Here is a 27,059-nt window from a genome sequence, read left to right as displayed (position 1 = left end):
TAACTGTAAAAATTGTGCGGTTACACGAACCGATAGTAGGATTACTGATAGGATTACTGAAATGGCGAGTACGGTCACATTAGCCGCTAAGAACTTTCAATATAACACCGCACTTTACGGTTTTTGTAACCAAAATTTTTTTCTCAGTGCTCAATATTTTTTCTCATCGATCAAAATATAACTGGCAAGAAATAATCGACCCATTTTCATCAACCTACAAACATACCAATACTGTTTCTTTCAGTTCCTTGTACTGTATTTTGTTACGAGACACAGGATAATCTTTGTAATGTTGACATTCTTACGAAAATTTTGTCTACTATGTTCAAGATGATTTCGTATACAAGTAGCAGCCAAGACAATAGGAATAGAAACTTAATTTTCGCTACTAAATGTTTAAGTAGCGTTTTACGATCAATTTAGTCAGAGACAAAATTAAGAAGTAAGAGAACGCGCTGCGTGAACGATCCTCGTTAAAGTTAATGAGACAATTACTGTCAGTGACGCAGTAAAATTGCTCGGTATAGCATCTAATGGCTTTACTCTAAATGGCAAATCGAGATACCCAACTTTGTTGCCTTAAATTACAAACAGTTTTGTGATGGAAGGAACCTAGACAATAGCTTTCCACCCCCTCTTAATTTCTCCTTAAAAGATGAGGAATATTCTTCAATTGCAAAATTCGCAGATTGATAAGTGTTTTTTTTTTTCTGTTTTTGTCATGGGAACGGAGTTCCCCATGATATTAGAATCGTTCCGTTGCTTTCGCTATGGGATTCCCTATACCTCTGCGACCTTGAGCGTTTCGCCCAGTCTCCGATTTTTGGTTGATTTTCCGATGTATCAAAAACCGTTGTATTTTTTAGCCAATCATGTCTCTACGTCAAGTTGTGTTGATTGCTAAAATTCGCTTTCAGCGAGTTTTTTTCCACCTGGAGATGTCGTGTCTGACTGGTAAATCTGCGCAGAACCACGAAGTTCCGTTTTTAGGCAAATTCTTTTTTTTGGGAGGTTCCGATTGGTTACTTTTCGCCATCAGTTTTCTGTTCGTTGGTGCAAAAGATCGCCTACCTCGTTGCTCTTGAGAAGCCGCCATTATCCCACCTCAAATTTTACAAATAGAAATAAAGACATAATAACCATCGTGCAAGGTGGAAAATTGCTCTGGAGGACTCGGTACGGACAAATAAGTCAAAATCAGACCTCGATTGATTGATTTAATTCATGGATACGCAAATATTGCCTTAGCTCAACTGCCGCGATCGGAATGCATACTGGGATGAACCTCGAGACACATGATAGCATAGGCAAACAATGTCTCACAGAGAAAGGCGCTTAGCTCGTTTCTCTCATATCGAAGACGCGAATCGCTCAAGGACAACTCTTGTGATAAGTCCCGCCCATCGTCCGAGTCTTTTAAATGCTATTTTTTTTCGGTCAGCCGTGGATCTGTGGTAGCCTAGTTGACTGAGGCGCCCCATTCTTTTGTTAAGGTGCGGGCAATAGGTGATCGGGAGTTCGATACCCGGCGATGGGAGTTAATTTTTAATGGTTGTATTGAATGTTTTAGACCAATCATCAAAAAATAATTAATACTAGATGATAAATGTACGAACATTTTCTCGTGAGTTAATATGTTAAACAAAAATACTGGAATATACCTCCTTCATATAATCAGCCACATGTTTCCCCAAATTAATGACGTTATTTTCTTTTTTTCAATAAAGTTTATTTGCATTCAACGTTCGTAAGTTAAGCAAGATGTACCTATTGATACAAATAGAAAGACATGAAAATAGTATGTCTAACATTTCAGTTTTTTTTTTTTTTTTTTTTTTTTTTTTTTTTTTTTTTTTTTTTGTCTTTTCAATAAAACAAATTGACTTGGACTAGAATCAGTGTATCTCTGAAGACAAAAGCTAAGTTTTTTGATACAGAAATACTAATATATTCATCCGTTATATAATCAGGGAGATGTTGACCCAAATATTGATGTATATTTTCTCTGTTCGCCCAAATTAATGATGGTATTTTCTTTTTTCAAAAATAAATAAAGCAATGACATGAAAGTAGTATAGTGCACATCGAACATTTTAGTTACATCTATTTGAATGAAAAAACGGCAACTTAGGAGGCACATAGGTCACTTATGATGCGTATTCGGGCATATGTGTAGAGTAAAAATATCATACTTTACGCCGAAAAAGCGAAACTGAAAGTTAAATGCGTTAACTTCCGAAAACCATGTATAATCCAACGAAAATAAATAATTGGTAAATAACAGCTTTCTTGTATGCAAAGAAAAAAAAATTAAAAATGTTAAAAAAGAGATGTTGACACAAAATTACATAGCCCCTTCAATTCTGAAGATACTGCAAACGAACTGTACCTTAAAATTTTCATATCCCAGAAGCAAAAGTTCCCATGACGAATATTGCTATCGCTAGCGATTGCAAAAACCAACTTGTTTCTTTTTCTTTTTCTTTTTTTTGTGAATCGTACTCTTGAGAAAGATATTATCATTTACCATGAAAGTTTTTGTTCAAACCCGAATCTAGCGCACTATATCCAACGCATTATCTCTGTCTAAATTCAAATTCTCATAAGCTGAAAATAGCATCCGCTCATTCCTATCTCTCGTCCCTATCTAATTCTTCTCCTTTTTCTTTGTTTTTTACCAATATTCTTCTTTACTATTTTCCATCAATTTAATCTATCCTTGCTTCAATCCCTTCATTTTCGAAAAATTCAGATAGACCGATGATTTTCCCGAAACTAGAGGCTAGGCTGTTTCACGATGGGGGAAACGTCTTTCTGGCTGATACATTAACATTTTGACTCGTAGATCGCCTTTTTCCGGGCTAATTATTGAAATTGAGTGACAAAGCGATAAACAAAGAAGACATAGGGAGTAAGGAGCGATGGTTGAAATGGGTTGTTCCCATTGACTAAAGGAGAAAATGCTGGACTAACTATAGGTTCTCCCGTGGGTTGCAGTTAGTTAGTCTAATACCTACCTCCTTTGTCCATTACAACCACTCGCTTCCACCAATAGGATCCCTCCATATCCTTGTTGTCTTCTTTGTCCATAGTTTTGTCTATAAATTCCAAGAATCGGCCCGCTGAACTGTGACGGTTCAACTCAGCTGGGACTCCCCGTATGTAGGTTACTTTCGAAGCCCCCTGCTATAATTTAATATTCCCCGATTTTTCTTTTGATCCCGCCTCAGAAACTATGGAACAGGAGCGAGGTAAACTGTTTGGCCTTTGGAGAAAATTGATGGCGGATTCATTAGCGAGCTACCGCGACCTTTTTGCCACGACGCGACGCGATACGATGCAGCGAAACGTGAATTATCGTCGCTCGTCTCGTAAGGGCGAATTATGATTTCCTCGTGAGCCCTGTTTTCCATATAGCTCCATGCTTCCTCGGGCTCATGTGAGAATAGAGATACGCCCTTATACGTCAGAGCAGCGACGTTGTAGCCGAGCACAAAGTGGAAAGCGTATATTTTCAGGATAAGCAAATCCTCGCTCTACCGTGACAAAAGAGCATATACACTCTCTAAGATGAACCGCTCTTTCCGTATAACTCCATGCTTCTCAGGGCTCACGTGAAAACGGACCTCTGCCCTTTTATTGGGCGAGCGTTTTTCTCCGGAAGCCCCCGACTGGAAGTCAGTGGCAAGACGTGATGATCGATTTTCGATATCTCCCCATTTGAAGCTTTGCCAAAGAATCGAGTATCAAGGTATACCCTGTTTATCGATCCTTTTTTACAGGTTTAAACGACGGATGAATTGATATATCGCAAGGAGCAGTGCGCCACTGCTGGAAGTAGCGGGAGATAATCAATAATCTAAAATCCATAACAGGGAGATGAAATTTTACGATCCATCGTAAAAGGCGTGGCCTGTCAAGACCTCGCTCCGCGTCTCCGATTCGCTGTCATTCGCCTTTCGCGAAACGTTAAAAGCTGCGAAGCTTTTATGGCCCGGAACATGAATCTCATCAGAGCGAGAGCTTTCCGTCGTTTTCCTCGCGAAAGAACGTAATTCCATTTCAATGTCGCTAGATTTCCCCTCACATATTGCCAATTACCCAGGAAAATCTTGGGCATTTTTAACTGATATTTTGACTGATTTTCCCTCAGATTCCATGCAAAAATGAGGCAAATTCTGTATAAAATTGTACAGGTATATTTCTATGGAATTAATTTATTGTTTGAGTCAATTTGGCAACTTTGGAATGGAGTTATGCTCCTTTCTCCGGGGGGCTACGTTTTATGCCCAATCCCACGCGTCCATGCCTCCTCTCGTCGGTTCTTCGTTTTTTGGACACGTCTGAGAAAGAGAGAGGACTTGAGTGAAGTAAGAGATGCCTGTCCTAGCATGCACGAGAGAGGACACTACCGTTTAAAAAAATGCTTATTTCCTTTATTAAATTTTTTTTTTGAAAACCAAATAAATTTCCAAATGATCCGGGCTAAAAAGCGCCCAAAACTCTGGTGTCCGCAACCCAACGCACAGTGAATCGAGTCAACGTCGGACGGAATGTGGAGACCGAGACTTAAAAATCTTGTAACTCCGTTGAGGTTTTGAAATTGAATTAGTGAGAACGAAAACACACCAACTCGAAAAAATGAAAATAATGAAGACAGACACGAAACTGCACAGTAGGTGAAGAAGTTAGTCCAGCAGGAAAAAGACTTTCGGTGCCGAAACACAAGTTTTAAGGACACGTTAAAGGTCCAAGTTGAAACAATTGCACTTGAACTTCATACCCGTTATAAAAATTAACTGACTTCCATGAAAATTGAGTATTTTCGAGTTATCGAGTTGGTAAGTTTTCGGACTCACTGATTCAATTGGTCTCATTGGTTTTCTCGTACAATGTCTGCCAACGAAACTCCGTAACATTTAAAATTTCACGAAATAAGCATCATAATTTACTGTTTTAGCCAAAAATGTCCCCCCTCCCCCCATTGGCTCAGAATACTGTGCGACGACGCACAATGGAACGAGTCTTTGGAAGAAGTCGGACTTGAGATTTTTGACAAAAATTGTAAAATTGTACGTTTATGTCGTCACTATTTTAATTTTAAGGGGTGCTTCTAAGAGAGAATTTTACGAGAAGACCAATGAACTTTCTTTTTTTAAAAAATCAAGTTTTCATATTAATGAAGATATATGCTTTTAAAGTTTTTAAATCATGTCCGATCTCTTCCATTGCCTCGCTCCGTTGTGCGACGTAAGTTACTGAATACGTTAAGTCCATAAAAACGGAATGAGCTGCGGGATCTTGAGCCCCACGGTGCGCTTAATCTTTTCTTGAAGTTCGTGGCAAACGTTAATAAATATTCAAAAAGTTTTTAATGTAAAATTTTAAGGCCCTCGGTAGTTTTCTTAAATATTTAAACGTCACGAGTTGCATGTTTGTGAATTTTTGAGGCGTCATTTACAGCAAAACTAGGCTACAATCACAAATAATCCCATTCCTGAACATCGGCATTCGTATCTTTGTCCTTACCCCTCGGAAGTTAGAGGGAAATCCAATTAAAAAATCTTCAAGTCTGTTTAATGAGTAGAAAGTAACCTATTTTTTATCTTTTCCTCCCTTCTTTCATCAATGAAGTGGGACGAATCTGCCCTTATTTCGAATACTACGAGTATAATTGATGTCGCCTTCTATAATAATCTTAACCTATCATTTCAGCGCAAAGTTTTTTTTCCTCTTCTTTTTTGCGCATTTCACCCATTTTCTCCCACTCCAATTTTCATCATCCGGTTATTTTCATCTTGAAAATCGGTCCGTGGATAATAAACATTGGTCTTAGCGTAGCACTTTTTTGCCGGCGGGAAAAAGGTATTTATTTTCAATTATCTCTGGTATCGAGCGCTGCGCTCGAGTTTAAACAAACAGATAAAAATGTAAAATCAGAACTCTCGTCCTCCTTAATTTACAATTCTATGAACGCTTGAGCATTTTACTAATATTACTAGTGTCGTTTTTTCCTTTCACAATTTTACTTGTACAAACACTCGGAACGAATCATAGTTCCCTTTGTTCGAATAGAGGTTTTATGCACTTTTTAATCCGCTCCGCGATTAAATAATGGTGAAAGCTAGCATTTCAAGAAGCTGTCGTGTGATTTTATTTTTCCGCGTGGCAGCACTGTTGTGCATTTTATCAACACTCCAATTTTGATGATTATTCATATATAAAGTGTAATAAACATGCAGGGGGTAGCAAGAAGTCTCGCATCTCAACTTTATATTATTTTTTTGGCCGAGAGATACCGTAAAGTTCTAAAAATTCCTGGAATCTGAGTCACTCTTTTTGCAGTGTATGATGACAATAAGTATTCACAAAGTGTCGTTTAAGACATAATTATATCCGTAAGTAAAAATCCGAGCTTGAACACTCGACTTAGCGAATTAGTCGCCCTTTCCATAGAGAAAACACAGCGACTTAAATCCAATTTGCGGTTCCGGGGATGGAAGTTGTGAGTCAAAAGCGACATTTAAAGCTAACCAGCGCAGCATTCGGGAAAACCAATTATAACTTCACACAAGGCTTGAACACCTTCTCTCTCTCCCTGATTAAAAGCTCTCGGAGGACAACATTACACAGCCCGCGCGATTCAATCTAGGAGGAAACAGGCTAGGGACTCATTTCGGAGGTCTCATTAAGATTATTTTAGCCCCTCCCTCGTCTTCTCTCGCCGCTTGCCCCACACTGTGACATTCGACCGCAAAAGCTGGCGAAAAACATCGGAGGGCTCAGATACCTCAATTGAATGAAATACTAAGGCTTAGACGCATCATCTAATTGAAATTGTCCTTTCATAGACATTTTTTTAAAAACGCTTGTTTCATCTAAATTCCTGTGAAGTGTCTATATTTGTGGTCCAGTTTTGCAATTTGAAGTGTCGGGCATTTTCCCTCCTAGGACCGTTAAAGATCAATCTTGGTTCTGAGGGTATTTTGGCCTTAACTTTGGTCGAAAATTGAAACAGCTTAGAATAATGTCATGTATGGTCAAATCGACTCTTAATCATCTACCCTGTGAGAACTTGTCCTTATTTGAGGTGTTTTTGAAAGGTTTTTGCCTGATTTACCAACGTAAAGTCGTGAAGTTTTGCCGTTTTCTCGAATAATTTATCATTTTCGGTTCTAAATTAGATTGTTTACGTATGAACACAAGTGACTACCTCTTTCTCCTTTAAATATGTAGCAACGGGCGTACTATAGATTAACATATTCGAATATTAAAGTAGTAGTCGCTTGTGTTCTTACGTAAAAAATCTGATTTAGGACCGAAAATGAGCCATTATTCGAAAAAAGTCCAAAACTTTACTACTTTGCGCTGGTAAATCAGGCAAAAACCTTTCAAAAACACCTCAAATAAGGACAAGTTCTCACAGGGTAGAAGATTAAGAGTCGATTTGACCATACACTGGGAAAAAAACACATTGGATCTAGAGTCCAGACTCTTAAAAACACCGACAAGAAAAAATACTCTTGATTCAATCAGATTTAAGCTTAAATCAAGAACCAAGCCTCTTAATTTGAGCGGATTTTCACTTGATTTAAGCTTAAATCTGATTGAATCAAGAGTCCTTTTTCTTGTCAATGTTTTCAAGAGTCTGGACTCTAGATCCAATGTGAGGGTGTGTGTGTGTGGGTTTTTTTTTTTTTTTTCCAGTGCACATGACATTATTCTAAGCTGTTTCAATTTTCGACCAAAGTTAGGGCCAAAATACCCCCCTTAATAGGACACATCCTTTGCGTTTAAAAATCTAGTTTCGGCCGGTTTTCGGGGTGGAAGAGCGGAGTGTGCGGTGGCTCGTTAGCGGTGCATAATAGACGCCACGAGCGCGAGATAAGTGTCGAAAAGCCGGGAGCGAGCGAGGAGCAGCAGATAAAATTTTCACAGCATTTTAGCTCCTTTTTTGTGCGGAGTGCAAGCAAACCCAGTAATGATACACCTCCCCCTTCCCCCTCCGCCCTAACTACCACACTGACGATGTACTCGCTCCGAGAAGACGCTAGCGCCGGCGCCGGGCCGCCAGCGGGGAACACTCTTTGACCTTTTCCTGCTCATTTCAAATCGGCCCCGCTCCTTACGAATGATGCATTTTCGATTTCATTGTTGCCTCCCCTCAGGCCCTTTATCAATGCTCCCGTGCTGAGGAGAAACACCGTATGAACCCTAAGGCGTTGCCAAATTTCCTCTCACAAAACGCGATTTTCCCGGTAAAACTGTGAATATTTTCACTCCCATTTTTCAGGTAATTTTGTTCGCAATTTCACCTTAAGGTCTTTTAAATTTCAAGGGAAAACATTCATATTTTGCCTCGAAAATAAACATTTTATCGAAGGAAATTTGGCAACTATCGAATGTTCGTACAGTGTTCTTCCCGGCAATCCAGAATTGCGCGAAAGGTCTAAGAAAATATACGAGGATTGTGCGAAAAAGGCACAAAAATTGCGCGAATAGAAACCTTAACATTTGCTGCAGGAATGCGCTTTAAAATGAAGTTAATATAAGGTAGATGTTTGGCAAAACGGGAAACAGTTGGGAAATAAACACATTTGTACGTTAACGCTAGTTTAGGTTAGTTTGTTGAAAAGTCATCCATGATATACCTTCTGATGAATAATGAAGTGGAAAGATTGAGTAATGGTCGTGGGTATAAAGAACTTTCGTAACTTTTCTCGGAAAAAAATATTCAATCGAAAGAAACGAGGCAACGTCGGAATGTATAGGCAATGTCAGGGAATTTCATATTCTAAATTCTGTGGCAACCTTGCTTAAATTTTTAAAATATCTTCACCTCCCGGCGAAAGTATCACAAGCGTAATGCGACGTTCCAAAATTTCCGCCACCATTTTATTTTTTTACCGAGAAATTGTTAAACGAAAATTTCACTGAATTCTATCGGCAGCACAAAGAAATTTCAGTGAAATTTTCGGACAGTTTCGTTGAACAATTTCTCTGTAAAAAAATAAAATGGCGGCAGAAATTTTGAAACGCCACATGGCGCTCGAAATACTTTGGCCGGAAGGTGACGATATGATCCTCAAAGCCTCTGTTTAAGAGGCCTAACGTTTCAACTGGAAACTCAGCCTTCTTCAGTTGGATAAAACAGTAAAAAATTGTAAAAATCTAAAAACGTAGAACTTGGCTGTACCTTTCAAAGCGAGAATAATGATGTTACCAATGTTGCCTATCTGTTCAAGGGCGCGAAGAGTCTGTTGGGGGTTGAGCCTCGCGGAGTCCAGGGAGCGTACCCCTCTAGTTTATTTATATGACTGTCGAAAGAGGAAAACTGTTTCGATCAACTTGATCTCCTTAAGGCCGCCGGTTTCCGGAGACCGACGAAGAAAGGAGAGCATGAAAATATAATTTAGTTGGTCGTCGTTGTCGCGGGAAACTGCCTCTTCCATAAATAAGTGAAGAGCCGTGAGAAAAAAGACACCGAAATGAAAAGAAAACCGAGCGAAGATCCCCACGCGCCGCGACGCAATAACTCCGCGGAAAATAAGATTGAGTCCCCGCAGCCCCGAACGACGAGAATGAGAGAGGCAGTAAATTCGTAGCCTTTAGGTCGGATCACACCGTTTCCGAAAACTAGGCCTGCGCTGACAGTTTTTCTTCTAGTAGAGAATTTTCCGTGCAGAGTCCAATGGTCGTGGGTATAAAGAACTTCCATAACTTATCTCGGAAAAAAATGTTTAATCGAAAGAAACGAGGCAACGTCGGAATGCTCATACGGCGTCGATACACAACATGAACCTTTTAAGCTTTATTATGCGATTCCGCGATTTTCTAACTCGAGTTCGAATAATCGCGCCAAACACAGTGCGGCCGGCCGGCATTAAACGTAGATTAGCGCCTGCAAGACTACATGAATACCTCTCGCATTGCGCCAAACGCAGTGCAGTCGGCCAGTTGGCGTGAAACGCATATTCGCGCGTACTATAGTGTCCACGCCCGAAACATGTTATGAACTGAGGCTTGAATGGAGAATTTGCAGGTGTCTGGAATTAGATGTTAAGTAGAAACTATTAAATCCAGGGTTGCCACAGTCAGGGAATACCGGCCGGGTGCCTGCAAGTCCGGAAATAGAACTGAGTTTTAAAGGGCGGTCCAGAAGTACTGAAATTGTGCGGAAATCCCGCGACAAGGTCCGGAATTTTTTTCATTTTTTGTCATTTTTGTCGCAATTTCAGCGAAAAATTCAAATTTTTGAAATTTTTCCGAATTTCGGAAATTGGAAATTTTGAAAAAGTGTTAGATTTTTCTATTAAGGAGGTACTGAATTTCTTGGGAATGTATGAAAAATTACTGTATAAGTATTGATTTTTGGCGAGTCTATTTCAGTAGACACCCTCGATTGATAAACAAAGCTATAGGCAAAGGAGATAAAAGGAATATGTAAGGATTCTACTGGTGGAAGCGGGTGGATCGGTGCGGTGGATTGTGCGACACACAGTGCATCGAGTCAATTAGAGAGGTCGGACATGCAATTTTCGACTAAAAGTGCAAATAATAATGTTTATATCGCCTCATTTTAAACTTTAAGGGGTGCTTCTTGAAGCAAACTCCACGAGGAAACCAATGAAACCACTTTTAGAACTCGCAAGTTTTGTGTAAACGGAGTCATAAGCGTTTCAAGTATCCAAATTTTGTCCGACCTCTCCTATCGACTCGATCCACTGTGCGGCGTTCCGAAATTGCTTTGTGACGATCCGACGGCGCGGCGCGGGAGAGGGTCGAGCTTGGGGAAGGGGGGGGGGGTTGAAATAGTCGCGGGCGGACGGCGGTTTCATCCCGGCGACTTTAGAATAATCCCACGGGGATGAAACAGATCCCGGGCGGAGGATGGAGCATGGAGCTGGCGCCATTAACTCGGCCGTTTGAACCAATTTTCAAGTAATATTATGGATTGACCTTCCGGCTCCGGGCTCCTACGCTGCCGGGCTAAGAAAAAACGCCGTATGAGCCTTCAAGCGTTGCCAAATTTCCTTCATTAAAACAGGAATTTATTGGAGAAGTTGTAAATATCTTTCTTCGCAATTTTCTGACTATTTTGCTCCCACTTTAAGCGAAATATCTAAAAATTTCAAGGAATTGTGTGCATGAATTTGGTCATAAATACCTGTTTTATCCGGGTGAATTTGGCAACGTCTGGAGGCTCATACGGCGTTCTTCCTTAGCACGGCAGTTCCCCGCTCCGGCGACCGCGGCAGTTCCGGATATCCCGGGCCTCGTGACGTCGGACCCAGATCCGCGGTTTGAGTGCAAAAAAACCACCGCCGCATTCCGTCCTCCTGGTCCCTCTTCACTTTAATCACGGTCCGTTTCTCTGTTCACTCCCCGCGAGCTAGCCCCGTCCAGTAAAAACCAACGCCACATTCTCATTAGAGTTGGCCACCAGACGAGGTGCAAATTTTAGGATTCTAGTAGAGTCCCTTTATGCTGAGGGTAAAGACAATGCGAATCCATTTCGGATTGGTTCCCGTATCTTAGGCCTTCACAGTGTCACAAATGGGAATAAAAATTACTTTTACACAAATTGCCAAGATTATGAACTACTGCAGAATAAACAGGAATAGAAGTCAAATAAACTGCAAAAAAAAGTGATTATAAATTGGAATTGACAGGGGAATTGGGAGTACAGCAAGGAACAAATGGAATGAGAGAGGGAATGGAGATAGGAATTCGGGAATGGGTTGATCAAAGATTACAAAAAACGTCCGATTTGTGTATAAGCTTTATTCCCGTTTGTGACATACATAAGCCGCGTTGTCTCAACTCTATCTATAAAGGGACTCTAGATCCTGGTATATTTTCTTTTTCTTTTTCTTTTTTTTAAATCACCAAAACTTCATGTAGAACACAATTCGCGCAACAAAACTGAAGTTCACCCTCAACAAATATATTTAGGGGTTTCCGGTACCTAGAAAATCTTTTTCTCGTGAAAGCCTACGTGCGGGTCAAATCGCACACTAAACCTCACCGTAAGTCTCTGCGATTTGACAATATGGCAACCCGAATATCGGTGCCTCGGCTCAGCTGTTGCATGTCATCAAAACTTGGAACAACAAAAGGCAGGAGAAGCACATCGCTCGCTTAACTAGCTATTGCTAAAACCATTGCAGCACGCGAATTGCGAGTAGATTCAAATTGATTTTAGTTTTTCCTGGGAGCGAGAAATGCATCTTTCCCGTAACCAATGTAAAGTAATGACTTTAACATCCAGTTAGGCCTTGATTTTAGTAATTTTTACGGCGGATCGTGCTCTAAGTGAAAATTTGGCCAGAGTTAATTTATCACGGTCAAATTCGCACCTAGTCTAAAATGTTCCAGTGAGAGACCGCCGCGGGGATTGACGTAGTCCTATTTACAAGTTTCCGATTTTCCCTCAGAGGAAAGCGTAAACTTTCCCACTCCCCTCTCCTCCTCTTACCAGGATTTTTCTATCCCACTCAAAATTGAATCCCGATAATGAATTTAAAACGCGGTTATAGCCTGGTAGGTAGGCTAACCGTGTTATAAGCCGCGGATTATGGATTGATGGCGCCTTCGTTTTGCAATCTTCTCATGAAAACGTCTTCGCTGCTCGCTTCGTCTTTCACACCTCCAGCCGTTGTTGCATTCTTTTTGCATCTTTTTCGCTGAACCAGTCATTATTTCATACATTTTTCAGAAATCCCGCAGCGTTCTTGAAAGCTGAGCTCACGGAAACTTTTTATCTTGTTTCCTTGAACAAATTCTAAACTTTAATCTTGTTCACGGAGCGCACATCAAAAGGATATCTTGATTATAAAGACGAAGTTCTTCAGTAGAATTTGAATAACTATGACGCTTTATTACTCTCTTTCTTTATCACAAAATTTTGATTTTTTTTATGCTGCTCTTCTCGATTTGTTATAAATCAACGAGTGATATCGATGCACACATTCGAATCGTCACCAAAAAGTTTCATTTTATTAGAAATGAACCAAACCTGCATCAGCATGGAAGTTAATTTGAGCAAATGATTATCTTCCATTGTGATGACTCGAAATGTTTCCAGATTGAAAATAACGTAGAATTTTTTAAATTGATTTTTACTTTTCCTCTTCCTCCGCAAATATCTACCTCATTCAAGCTAAAACGTCAGTATACGGTAAATAAAAACCAAATCAGAATGAGTGGGTTCCGATAAAATGTAATACATATTCTACCAGAAAATAAAGGTTAATGAAAGGTTAGTTTTTATAATAAATATACCCACAATATTTTTACATATGTGGCTCGCCCCAAAGTTCACGTAGAATCACCAGTTCAGGAATCGATAATCCTAGCATCAATTTTACTAAAATTGGGATCATACGGATTAATTCGAACAATAGCCGTCAATTCAGAATTAAATAAAAATTTAGAGTGAATTATTATATCTTACAGCATGTGAACAGCATTTACTATAAGACTAATTTGCTTTATTCAAACTGACTTACATTACCATTACATTACCTTACATTATTGCATCTTTTCTTTCACCCAAAACCACGAAATTATCAAAGACGCCATTGGCACTAATTTATAATGATTTAAACAAATTTCTCAGCAGCAACTTCTAGTCCTCTAACCTCAATTTCTGTATTTCGATGGTTATTATTTCAAGGAAATATCCCTCTACCACCGCTAGCTCATAAATTGTCATCGGAAGGAGCGCAGGAGGGCGTGACCCTATCATTGCCGTTCTTATCAGAAATTAATGTGTCTCAATGGCTTCATTTCGTCGCTTCTCCGCCGTAAGGGCGTATCTAGATATCCGCATGTGCCCTAGAAAGCATGGATTTATACGGAAAATAGGGCTCACGGAGAAATTGAGATACTTCAGTATGTCAGCTGGGCGACGATTCCCCCACTTTAAAGTGAATCCTCCCTGATGAAGGACATCCTGTCACGCTGCAAAAATTTGACCTATTTGATTTTGATTTTGATTTGTATCTTTTCAAATTAAAAGGTGGATTAGTTTTAGCCGGTCGGCTCCTCTTTTTACTCAGCCTGATGTGTTCTGCATAAATAGAGCCAAACTGGCACGACCCTGTACCCGTTCGTTTCGTGGCAGATCAGCAAAACAACACAGGAATTGTGTCATTCAATAATTTTGCTCGTTTCACTAAGCTCTTCCAAATTTTTCCCATGCAGTTTCGTTGTCAGACAAAATGTTTCTATGGATCCAAATCCGGGGAGTCGGTAAATTGCGCTAATTTTGGGGTAAATTGCGCCGATTTTGGGGTAAATTGCGCCGATCCCGAAAACTCCGAAAAAGAAAATTGCGCCGACTACGTCTAAGACAATTCTTAGTGAATTTTAAAAATATTGATAGTTTGACAACACTGTGAAGTGATTTGACAGATACTTCAAATGCAAGCTTACCTGCTTATCCGCTGCATTGATCAGCAGCGTTGGCAGGTCCTTCTGAAAAACTGCAAAATACGGCAGAATCGGCGCAATTTTCGTGCTCTTTTCGAAATAGGCGCAGTTTACAATCTGCTTTTTCCCAGATTGGCGCAATTTACAATCAGTTTCTCTGGAAATCGGCGCAACTTACCAGCTTCCCCAAATCCGGAAGATTATCCGTGCTACCTTGGAAATTTTAAAACCACCTCGTGCGACACAAAAAAATTGAGATCTCTAAAATAAATAGTCCATGTCAACAGTGTTTGAAATCGACGAAGTTTCGCCACCTTGCTCCCTGTTTCGGGTCGTGAATTTTCATAATTTCACGATGGGCGCCTCCCGCTTCCGGAAGCGGGAGTTCCGGAACTTTTGTCAGCACAAAAAGCGTGAGGTGAATACGCGCCGGAGCAAATTCATCTCCGGAAACCTCAATTCACTCGCTTCAATGCTCCCGCGGAGCGAAGTAGGGCGTAAGGTCGTATCTCGGTTTCCAGTTGGGCCCCATAAAGCATGGATTTCCATGACGAAAAGGGCTCACGTAGAAATCGAGATGCCCCCTAACGTCGGAGGATCGAAGAAGTGTGTGAACTTGGTGCGATCTTCTCGAGTAGAATTCAAATGGATTTACAGATCAGGGCGTGTGCCCCGAGCGCTCTGTCGAGTCACTATTCTGCTGCGCCAAGGAAAAACGCCGTATGAACTTTCGAGTGTTGCCAAAATTCCTCGAACAGAACATATATTAGTGAGGAAAGTTCTACCGAGTTCAATTTGACATTTTCAGATATTTAATATTAAATAGCAAACAAAATGGAGATGTTGCATGTGTGAGGAATTTGCGATTTGACTGTTGATACTTATGTAAAAGTTGCGAGAAACACGATGGTGCCACTGGTTTTATCTGAAACCAACTCCCAAGCTCAAAAAAAGCTCTCAAGTTGAGGCCAAAATGGAGGGGATATCCCGCGCTATCCTGAGAGTCCACCTCTATATCAAGACAAACTCTCCATGCAAAGATAGGGAGCAAATACATTGATAGGGTTGCCGTGTTTTCAGTTTTGGAGTCCCCAAATGGAGTGGCAGCCCTATCAATGTATTTGCTCCCTATCTTTTCATGGAGATTTCGTCTTGATGTAGAGGTGAAGTCTCAGAGTAGCGTGAGATATCCCCTCCATTTTGGCCTCAACTTGAGAGCTTTTTATGAGCTTGGGAGCTGATTTCAGAAAAAACCAGTGGCACCATCGTGTTTCTCGCGAACTTTTACGTAAGAATCAACAGTCAAATCGCAAATTCCTCGCACATGCAACATATCCATCGTCTGAAAAATTCGAAAAACATACTCACAATTTCTCCGGTAAGTTTGACTTTTATTGACGGAAATATGGCAACATCTGAAGGCTCATACGACGTTCTCTCTTAGCACGGCGGTATTCCACCGACTACGTCATTGTTATCGCGTCGACGTCAGTCGGGAACCGGGAGGCGCGCCCGCGAATCCGTGGATTACGGGTCGTTAAATCTTTTCACGAGAAGCACGCGCGCCCCTCCCTCCCCTCCCCCCTCCTTCCCCCGGCTTGGAGAACCAGGGACGAGCACGCAAGGAACGACCGCGAATGATAAGCAAGGGTGTTTACCCCTCCGTTATTGCCGGAGCTACCCTCCAAAAGAATCAATCTGTGCTCAGACTCCAGTTTAAAATTGTTGACAACACTGCCGTCTTAAGGAAGTGCGCCTCATAAATTTTTTTCAAATTGCCAAATTTCTCTCCATGAAATTTGATTGAGTCGGGCAGAATTTGTCTAAAGGTGGACACTCTAATTCTGTCGTGCTCAAGAAGAACGTCGTATGAGCCTTCAGACGTTGTCATATCTCTTCCGGAAACTTTTTTGAATCCCCCACCAAAGCGCCTTCAGTATTTTTGGATACTTCTTTAACGACACAGAAGTTGATATAATTGCATACACAAGACCGGTCCATTCCAGCTCCGATTTAAAAGATTCGAACCCGGAAACTTTTTTGAAAACCCCACCGAAGCGCCTTCAATATTTTTGGATACTTCCTTAACGACACCGAAGTTGATATAATTGCATACAGAACACGAGACCGGTTCATTCTAGTGCCGATTCAAAGGATTCGAACCCGGAAACTGAATCCCCCACCAAAGCGCCTCCAATATTTTTGGATACTTCCTTAACGACACAGAAGTTGATATAATCGATACAGAATACGAGACCATTCCATTCCAGCACCGATTCAAACGATTCGAACCTGGAAACTTTATTTAATCCCTCACCGAAGCACCTTCAGTAATTTTGGATACTTCTCTAACGACACAGAAGTAGATATAATTGCATACAGAACACGAGATCGGTTCATTCTAGTGCCGATTCAATGGATTCGAACCCGGAAACTGAATCCCCCACCAAAGCGTCTTCAATATTTTTGGATACTTCTTTAACGACTCAGAAGTTGATATAATTGCATTCAGAACACGAGACCGGTCCATTCCAGCACCGATTCAAAGGATTCGAACCCTTGGAATCCCCGACCGAACTGGCAACAGCGGGCCAATGACATAATTAAACATGTCGTAAAAACCGACCGTAAGCTCAAAGTCGGAGCCGAGTGGGCGGGTGGCGCATCATCAACGCTAAGTGCGTCACTTTGGGCAGAATCGATACCCAGCTTGAAGTCAATTCCAGCCAGGAGCCGAGACTTGGGCGATAAGCCGGGTCAGCCGAAAAGAATCGGAAGGGACAAACCCTTACGAGCGAACGAGTTAAGTTCTACTCACCGCACCGAGGGAGGATCCAGCAGCGCGAGCCACCCCCCCTCCCTTTCGCCACGTCTCCGAGCTTGAGAAAAGTTAAAGTGAATCCCTCCCACAGCTGCCAATTGGACGTATATCCGCCAAACGGAACTACTTGCATTATGACGTGAGCCCTGTTAAGTATTTATTCCTATGAATCTAAGGGCTCATGTCTTGGTGCACATAGTTCTTTTCGGCAGAGTCCAATTCGATTGCGGTGTAGCACTTGCATTATTCGCAAAGAGCGCTTGGCCTTCGATCCTTGCGCCCCTCCCCCCCCCCCCCCCGCAAAGTAAAGTTCCGGTTCTTGTTGCGAACCGTGACAGCCTTACGATCTTCTCAACTCCGTCGGTTTCTGGACTTCCGCTTCAGCGGCTCGAAAGGGATGGGTTTAATCAAGGCTAGCGGGGCGATTATTGAAACTGATAGACAAAGCGATAGACAAAGATGACATAGGGGGTATGAAGCAATTCTATTGGTTGAAATGGGTGGTTCTCATCGACTAAGGGGGAAAATGATAGACTAACTGTCGGGTTTCTCGTGGGTTGCCGTTACTCAGTCGATTACCTACCTCCTTTGTCCATTGCAACAACCCGTTTCCACCAATAGGATCCCTCCAAATCCCTTTTGTCGTCTTTGTCTATCGCTTTATCTATCAGTTTCAATAATCGGTCCGCAGTCATATCTCGTCGCCCACATATCGTAAGGACGTAACTGCACTTCTGCCGTGCTAAGGAAGAACGGCGTATGAGCCATCCGGCGTTGCCAAATTTCCTTCGACAATCACGAATTTTCAGGAAGATTTGTGAATATTCGGACCGCGTAAAGGAGAAAGGAACCAAGCCACATTAGCTATTGTCAAATTTAAGTGGGCAATTTAATTTTTTACAAGAGAACGTCTCGAAAGAATTTACCTTGTACTGGACAGAAAATTCGTCGAGATTTGCACAAAAATCGACACAACCGTTTTCAAGTAAAAAATTAAATTGCCCAGTGAAATTTGGCAACAGTTGGTGCGGTTTGATTCCTTTCTGCTGAACGCGGTCCGTTTCTCTCCCGATTTTAAGAGGATTTCGTTTGTATTTTGATCTAAAAAGTCTGAAAATTTCAAGGAAAAATATTTTTAACTTCCTTTAAAAGTAAATAAATTTGGCAACATTCGGACGCGCATGTGGTCTTTTTATACTTAGCACAACAGACTTCACGGTGAACCCTGTCGTCCACGCAAGTCAACGTTTTATCAGGCTCATCTCTGATTGTAGTTATGCCCGTTTATCGACCAAGTGACGGTCTGGTGGGGAAGTGCCGAAAATGGGCTTATCTGATATTGGTTACCATTGGTAACTCATGTGCAGCGGTGCGGCAAAGATCGGGAAACTCACTAAAGTTCAGCATCGAAAGCCGCGGGTAGTACAAATATTTGTCCGCTTGAAACCCAGTGAAATTAATCAAAGATTTATCATAAGCCGCCCGCACTTTAGAGACATTCGATTTTCATGAAGACATAACTGCGCCGCTGGGTTTCACGCTCAAAAGCATCAGGGCTTCCGGCGCACAGGGGAGCTTGTCAATGAGAGAAATCGGACATGAAATGTTTTACTAAAACTGCAAATTTAGTTGTTTATTTCGTCACATTTAAGGGGTGCTTCCGGAAAATTTCTCAAGAAAACCAATGAAACCACTTTTAGAACTTCAAAGTTTAGTTTGAACGGAGTTATGAGATTTTAAAGTTTCCAAATTTTGTCCGACTTGTTCCCTTGACTCGGTCCCTGTGCGGTCCTAAAAACCTTAAAATTTATATAGGAAAATGTAGGGAATTGACGGTGACGTAGAAAAATGAGAGAATTTCGCGCAGCAACTTAAGCTGGTACCGTTCGAGAGATCGCGAACAATTTCTGGTGCCCTTTCCCAAAGAATCTCTAGAAGTGACAAGTTCGTCCAAAATTAAGCAAAAGTCTGAGTTATTAAGGGAACTATTTATGTTGAAGTTTTATTTGAAGTTCAGTAAATGTGGAAAGTTTGGATTCGGTGGAAGGCAATATATTTCTGGGAAAAGTCAGAAAATTTGACAACGAAGCAATTATAGAAACCCTGATGGGATATGTCTGTGACAGAACTTTCGCCGAGGAAAAGACACCGAAAGTTTTCACCGAATGCTGTGAAGAAACGGAATCAGTGTTGGGTTCCCATTATTCTAAAGAGAAGTCGAAGTCAGTAAGATAATAATGTTATATATCTTTATCGAATAAAATGTGGCGTTGTTGGGTTTACTTGAGCTCTCTTAGGAAACATGAATATATTACCTCCTCTCTTCTGTTCCATTTTATCGCCTTTTCCACTCCATCAATCTCGCAAACATGATGTCATCTCTGCATTCTTGCAATTAAACATTTCATATTAATAGTGAATCTAGAAAAACACGATGGTTCGTGACTATTTTTTCAGAGTATTTCAATCGTTGGAAGGACGACTGGCAGATCATTTGATCATTATTATAATTTTGCGTATCGTATTCGCTGTGATTTAAACTTTCCTCGATACTTGGGTCCAAAATTATCATGTAATATTTTCCTGGAAAAGAAGAAATTAGAGTGGAAATTTGAAACACCCTGATCGAGATGAGTGGTTTTCTAATCTCGCCAACGAGCCCTCCCAGCATTGTCGCACCTGTTTCATATCTCAAAAGAAACACCCTTAACTTGTGTATATCAACCCTCCGGAGGGTATGAAGTGTGAAGTGTGCCGCGATACAAAGGAATAGCATACTGCCGTGCTAAGGAAAAACGCCATATGAAAATTCGAGAGTTGCCAAATTCCCCTCGATAAGACATGTATTTTTGACGAAATTCATGCATATTTTTCCTTGAAACTTTCAGATGTTTTAGAATAAATTGCACACAAAATTGCGTGAAAATTTGGGAAACAAATATTTACAATTTTCTCGGTAAATTTGGTTTTTATTAAAGGAAATTTGGCAACTTCTGAAAGCTCATACGGCGTTTTCCATTAGCACGGCAGCATATCTGATGGAGCTGGAGTATTATACCCGCACGTTCGCCTTTGTATTATTCTTTGAGATCGGGAGTCGGGAAGTTTAAGAAAGGGATCACGTCGCAACCGTTTTTTATGTCTTGTAAAAACTACCCTCAAATTGAATCGACCTCCTCGTGGCGCCAAGCGAGTGCACCGGAACATCTACCGCACTAGGTCGCGGACATCCATTCTATCGCATCGATAGTAGCGCGGCTGCAACAGTCAGGATTTAATCTTTATGATATGCTCACCGTATGTTTTGAAAGAAAGAGGATAAACTCTAAAAACACCAAAAAACTTTACAGAATAATCGCGAATAACTCGGAAAGCATAGAACGATAAGGTCGCGCTCAATACGGTTGATATTTTCACCTTCCGGCCGAAGTATCAGAAGCGCCATGCGACGTTTAAAACTGTCCGCCGCCATTTTTATTTTTTACAGAATAATTGTTGGTTGAATCTGTTTGACAAATTTACTGAATTTTATCGGCAGCTCAAACAAAATTCAGTGAAATTCTCAATCGTCGCATGGCGCTTATGATACTTTGGTTGGAAGGTGACGGTATGTATATCGGTGGCCAAAGTGCGAAACTACGCGGATTTGGTATCGCCTAACGAGCCGTAATGCAAAGTTGTCCACACGCTCTTTTTTTTTATTCGACCTTTTAAAAAAGACCCAACACTGTTCCGTCGAGTCATTTACGTTTTCTTCAGCATGATATGACGCTATGATCAAATTCTGAGTGCAGTAAAAATCATTAACTCCATCATGCAACAATCGCGCCAAACCCAGTGCGGCCGGCATTTAACGTAGATTAGCGCCTGAAAGACTGCAGGAATACTTCACGCATTGCACCAAACAGTGCGGTCGGCGTAAGGCCTATATTAGCGCCTACAAGACTGCATGGATACCTCTCGCATTGCGCCAAACGCAGTGCAGTCGGTCAGTTGGCGTGAAACGCATAATCGCGCGTACAAGACTGTTGGAATGCTGTAGGACTGCGTGATATCATATTCTTTCTGCTTAAGTTTTTACCTATGATTAAATGGAAAATATGTATTCCCATTGTAATAATTCCAACTTTAGGGTGTAAACAATTTCAAATTTTGTCTCCTTTACCATCTAGTATATATTCTGTTGTCAGGGAATTTTACCAAAATGTGGCAGCAAAATTAGGGAAATGTCAGAGAATTTCATATTCTAAATTCTGTGGCAGCCTTGTTTAATTTTTTAATATATCGTTACCTCCCGGCCAAAGTATCGCAAGCGCCATAACACGTTTAAAAATTTCCGTCGCTATTTCATTTTTTACGGAGCTATTGTCGGTTGAAACTTTTTGAAAATTTCACTGAAATTCATCAGCCCCAAAAAAATTCAGTGAATTTTTCCGACAGCTTCGTTGAACAATCTCCCTGTAGAAAAAAAAATGCTGGCGGAAATTTTGAAACTTCGCATGGCGCTTATGATACTTTGGCCGGGAGGTGACGGTATGTATATCGGTGGCCAAAGTGCGAAACTACGCAGATTTGATATCGCCTAACGAGCCGTAATGGAAAGTTGTCTACACGCTCTTCTTTTTATTCAACCTTTTAAAAAAGACCCCGTTCCGTCGAGTCATTTACGTTTTCCTCGGTATGGTATGACACAGTGATCAAATTCTGAGTGCAGTAAAAATCATTAACTCCATGCAGCAGCCTGCGTTTGACTTGAAGTTAACAAAACATCACATCAAAATCCTTTTTTTCTAGTTTTCATCTACTTTAAATGCCGTAAAATGGAAATGCCAGGAGCAGGAACGTGATTTTAGAGGCGCAACCGAACCCTTAATCGTGTCACATTCATCAACGGCGGGTGAAGAGACTTTGGTTTTATTGGAGTTCGAATCCAGATAAATATTCATGATGAATGATGGATGATATATTGATATAAACTCGACTCAACAGGAAATCCCTGTATTGCTCCCGCATGCTAAAAGCTTTGCAAATTAATGCGCTAAGCTGTACTGTCATGCTAAGGAACAACGCCTTATGAGCCCTCAGACGTTGCTAAATTTTTCGTGACAAAACACAAATTTTCGGGGATATTTGTAAATTTTTTTATTCCCATTTTCCAGAGGATTCTGCTCGTAATTTGATCTAAAGTGTCGGAAAATTTCAGGCTATAAAATTCATAACTCCCTTTGAAAATTAATATTTTCTGAGAGGAAATTTGGCAACTTTCGAATGTCTGTACGGCATTTTTCCTTCGCATGGCAGTATAAGGTAGTATAACGCATTCTGCCATGCTAAGGAAAAACGCCGAACGAGCATTCGAATGTTGCCAAATTTCCTCTCAGAAAATAGCTGTTTTTGAAGAAAGTTATGAATACTTTTCCTTGAAATTTGCAGACCTTTTAGATCAAATGGACTACATTTTGCAATTAGGAGCTTTAAGTTCCGGCCCGGTTTAAAAACAACGTATGTGCCAATAGTTTCCCTATGCACAGAAGTGTTTATTCAGATGAGCCAGAATTTATAGGTCCAAATTACAAAATGCAGTCCGAATTTCGAACAAAATTCTCCGAAAAATCAGTAGAGAAATATTCACGGATTTTCCTAAATATCCGTTTTTTTCGAAGGAAATTTGGCAACGCCTGGTGGCTCATACGGCGTTTTTCCTTAGCACGGCAGTATTGGGGTCACGGGTCTCTGTCTGGCCGCAGCGTGACCTAACCTCAAAACTAAAATCTCTTCAAAAATGAAAAAAAAAGTCCGGAACCTTTGTTTTCAAATGGATCGTGGAAGCAGGAAAGCTCTTTGCGCCGGATCCCGCGGGCGCCGTGGCGGTGGCCGCCGGGTAAATTATTTTAACGCGAGTGTGTTTTATTCGTCACCGCAGCTTTACGGTAATCCGTTTCAGATTCGCCGGTGCAACTTTGACGTCATTTGTGCATTTCGCACGTCGTTGAACCACATTTCACTCTATGGGAGGGGGGGGGGGGTCGCAGGGCTGCATGACGTCAGTCCCGTTTCCAACTCTCATCTTGCAACAGCTTCATTATTCAAGCTTCAGTCGGCACATTTCAACCGCAAAATTATGGTTTTAACTTCCCCGCAAGTACCGATCTATACGAGTGCATCTGTTTATTAGCGGTCTTAGCATGTGTGGGTCGTTAGAATTGCACCCACTCCGTGGCTTTTGAGGCGCCGAAATTTGTTTGCCTCCGTGTGTTCGTCAGCCTCTCTTCACTGCCCACGCGACATCGGCCTCGCGATGGATCGATGTATTTGCCATTTTAACCTGTAGAAAAGGATTGATTGCGCGGATGTTACAACGAGCACCTTAATAATCGATTATTTTCCCAATCGTCAAATGGGATAGTATTTATTCATCGATAGCCGATGATCCACTGCTATTCAAACGACTGGATCTGTTAAATTATTTGCACGTATGAGTCATCGTTTTATGGAAAATTACGCACACTTTAGCGAACATCGTAGCGTCAACAATCCACACCGCCGAAACTTTTGATGCAGAGGCGTGGCGTGCTTTGCGATAAATCGATGGATCTGTCATTTAAACCAATGGCAAAAGATCGATTAACAGGGTGTTTAGAGCGAAAGCCTCAAAGATCGATTCTTTACCACAGCTTCAAAAGGGGAAATATCGATAATCGACCATTCACGCCTCGCCACTGTTTTGACTGGCCATCAAAATAGTGTTGCATTATATTTTCTCGAACTTGCGAATCGTGTAGCTTTGAAGTACTCTTTAGCCTGTCATTCTGGAGTTTTATATTCTTCTCTAGAAGAATAAAATGAAAGAATTCAGAAAATAATTCATATCTTACTTCAAAATTTTGCGGTACTCCAAAATTTCGAGTTCTATTCGATGAGTTCTATTTTGTATTTATTAATGACTTGATTTTATGATGCAGAACTCTACAGACGATTTTTTTATTTTGTGAAAAATTTGCAAGCGACGTAACGTGACTCACGATTCATTTCGAAATAAAGTATGATGAAAAATTTAAAGCTTTGCAAGTTGAGGCACAATATCTCAGATTTCACCATTTTTCGATGCCTCTTTTTGTCACGATTTAATAGTTTTAACAAGAATCAACCTAATTACATTTCTCGTTTTCTAACTTCCTCTCATGTTTCACTTTTTTAACGAAATAATAATCAGCATAACACCTTGAAACTTTCTCCGAATCTTTCTTAGATTATGGGAAATATACTTACAAATTTCGAGTCAGAATTTTACCTTGGTTTCAGGTAAAAAATGAAAATATAAGAAAAAATTAGGCAACGTCTGTCGTATTCTTAAAAGCTCATTCAGCTTTTTGTCCAAGTGATAGTTAAAAAGTTCTGAGCCAGTTTTTCATTGGCGGGCGGCTCAGGAGATTACCATTACAAATGTTTGGTAGGTAAGTTAAAAAAGGGTTAAAGTCAACTGAAAAAATCTCTTGCGTCAATATTTTTTTCTCTTTCTTTCTCCATCTCTTTTTTATGTATTTTTGTATCTTGTCTATGGTCCGAGCGGTAAGCTTTCGACCCGAGCTCTTAAGCGGATCAAAAAAAAGGGTTCGTTCCTGCAACTGAGTTTTTTCAAGACAAATTAACTCCTCCATCTCCCCCAACGCCCTTCCTGTATTGAATCGTCTCTCTGGTCCATCGTTCATTTTAATTTGTATGAACGTAATCCGTTTGAGGAATTAGAAAGGAGAAGAAACTTCGTGCATTTCATCTCAAAATCTCGTCCTTCTTTCTGTTTCAGATTTCGATCTTAAGTATTTTTGGCAATGGACGGACTTTCAATCCTACGTGGACTTCCTGTTAGTTATGAACATAAGTTTCTCGCTAATCACTTTCATCTGTATCCACTCAACGGTTTTCGTAGAGGTCCTTGGCTTTTTAGCAGTATTCACCGAGGCGTGTCTCGGTGTTCCTCAGCTAGTCAAAAATCTCCGTCAGCGATCTACGGAGGGCATGAGGTGAGGATTGTACTTCGATTTACACACTGTTCACCGCGTTTTCGTCGGGAAAATCGTCTGTTTCTTGGAGGTGCACCTGCCTCTGAAAAGCACAACGTCCATTTTGTAGAACTAGCACTAGAACTTAGAACATAGTTTACATCTTTAATCCGAGATGTATTTTCAAAGTTTTTTTCAAATTGAATCAGTGAGAACGAAAACACACCAACGCAAAAAAATGGAAATAATCAGAACACACAAAACTGCTCATCAGGTGAAGAAGTTAGTCTGAGAAAAAGATTTTCGGTGCCGAAGAGCAAGTAATTAAGGACACTTTAAAAGTGCAAGCTGGAACAGATGCGCTAACTTCCATTACCTTTAGGAAAATGGACTGCCTTTAATGAAAATTGAGCATTTTCGAGTAACGGAGTTGGTGTGTTTTCGTTCTCACTGATTTAATTATTCTTTGATCAAAGACTGTATACTTGCCGCAAGCAATTATATATTGCCGGTAATTTGCAATTATCTCCGTGAATTGCATTGATTCACATCAGAATAATGAGGGTTTCATTTATAACAGGGACTTAAAAGAAACGCACCATGCCAGCTTGGAGCGCCTTCGTTTCTCCGTGATACCAAACGCTTTGTAACGGAGTTAGTTTAGTTGCCAATACGATCTAAACCTAACTCAAGACGCTGATTCCACTGCACGTACACGCAAATGTTCCAGCAGACAGTTTGCTCTCAGGAAGAAAAAGAGTTTCGTGTTTTGAATGATTTAGGACTTAGGATTTAGGACCAAATAAATTGTTCAGGTTGATCTGTAGCACTTTTTCTCGCCGATTTTGTTATACTCGATTGTTGATATTACGCCAAGGCCGTTTCGAGCAAATTAGCTTGAAACGGCGGTTGGCTAGTATCAACAGAGTGAAATAAATTTTTGCTTTTGTAAGGAATAATTTACGGTAAAAATATGCATCATTCAATGGTATCTCCAATAATTTCTGGCCCTTCACCGTCCCTTTATTTTGTGACTTGCCTTGAAATGAAAAATTTCAAATGTTTACAGTTAAAACTTACAAGGAGCATTTTGAGCGTAAAATTTGGTAGGAAAGAATTCGAAGATTTGATGAATTCTTATGAACTTTTAAAACGTTCGTAATTGGAGAGCCATTCGTCAAAAGCGCAATAAACTTGTTAATTTTCCAAATGGACCGCGTTTAACAGAAAGGAATCAAGCCACACCAACTGTTGCCAAACACTGGGCAATATAATTTTTCTCAAGAGACCGTTTGTGCGGATTCCTTCGAAAATGTTGAGGAATTTCCTTCGCACTATGCAGACAATTCACTGAAATTTTCACGAAAATCCGCCCAACCGTTTTCATGTAAAAAATTAAATTGCTCAATTAATTTCGGCAATAGCTGATTTGGCTTGGTTCCTTTCTGTTTAGCGCGGTCCAAATTTAGCTAGTGGCTGCACGGAAAAAAAAAGTCGGCGCTGAAGACAGAACCCTCTGTTCACAGGGCTCTTGCAGTTTTATTGTTATACTCACAGTATTTTTCTGTTGTGAGAACATAACTTCGGTCGTGGGCACAGAGTATTCGGTCCTCATAACAGAAACTTCTGTAACTATTATAAAGAAAGTACAGGAGCCCTGTGAACAGAACTATTTTTTTCAGTGCGAGGCACTTTGTAAAATGTGCCTGATCTAATTACTTACCTGCGACCATTTCTGAGTCCCATCAAGGAGAAAAAAACTCGTGCGTGGGACCCGAAGTTTAGGTCATATGGATCTCTGA

General features: G+C 40.7%; 1 protein-coding gene across 2 annotated transcripts in view; it reads left to right on the top strand.

The window, feature by feature from the left end:
• The window catches only part of LOC109029606 (solute carrier family 66 member 2), a 130,437-nt gene that overhangs the window by 90,922 nt on the left and 12,456 nt on the right, over positions 1-27,059 (top strand). For both annotated transcript variants that reach the window (XM_019040127.2, XM_019040128.2), the window contains one exon: positions 25,062-25,278. In XM_019040127.2, the coding sequence (XP_018895672.1) occupies positions 25,062-25,278 (217 nt within the window). The remainder of the gene's footprint in view (positions 1-25,061; positions 25,279-27,059) is intronic.

The sequence above is a fragment of the Bemisia tabaci genome, chromosome 7, assembly GCF_918797505.1.
Source record: "Bemisia tabaci chromosome 7, PGI_BMITA_v3".
Classification (NCBI taxonomy): Eukaryota; Metazoa; Arthropoda; class Insecta; order Hemiptera; family Aleyrodidae; genus Bemisia; species Bemisia tabaci.
The sequence above is the reverse complement of the archived record's forward strand: the minus strand, read 5'-3'. Positions and strand labels throughout refer to the sequence as shown.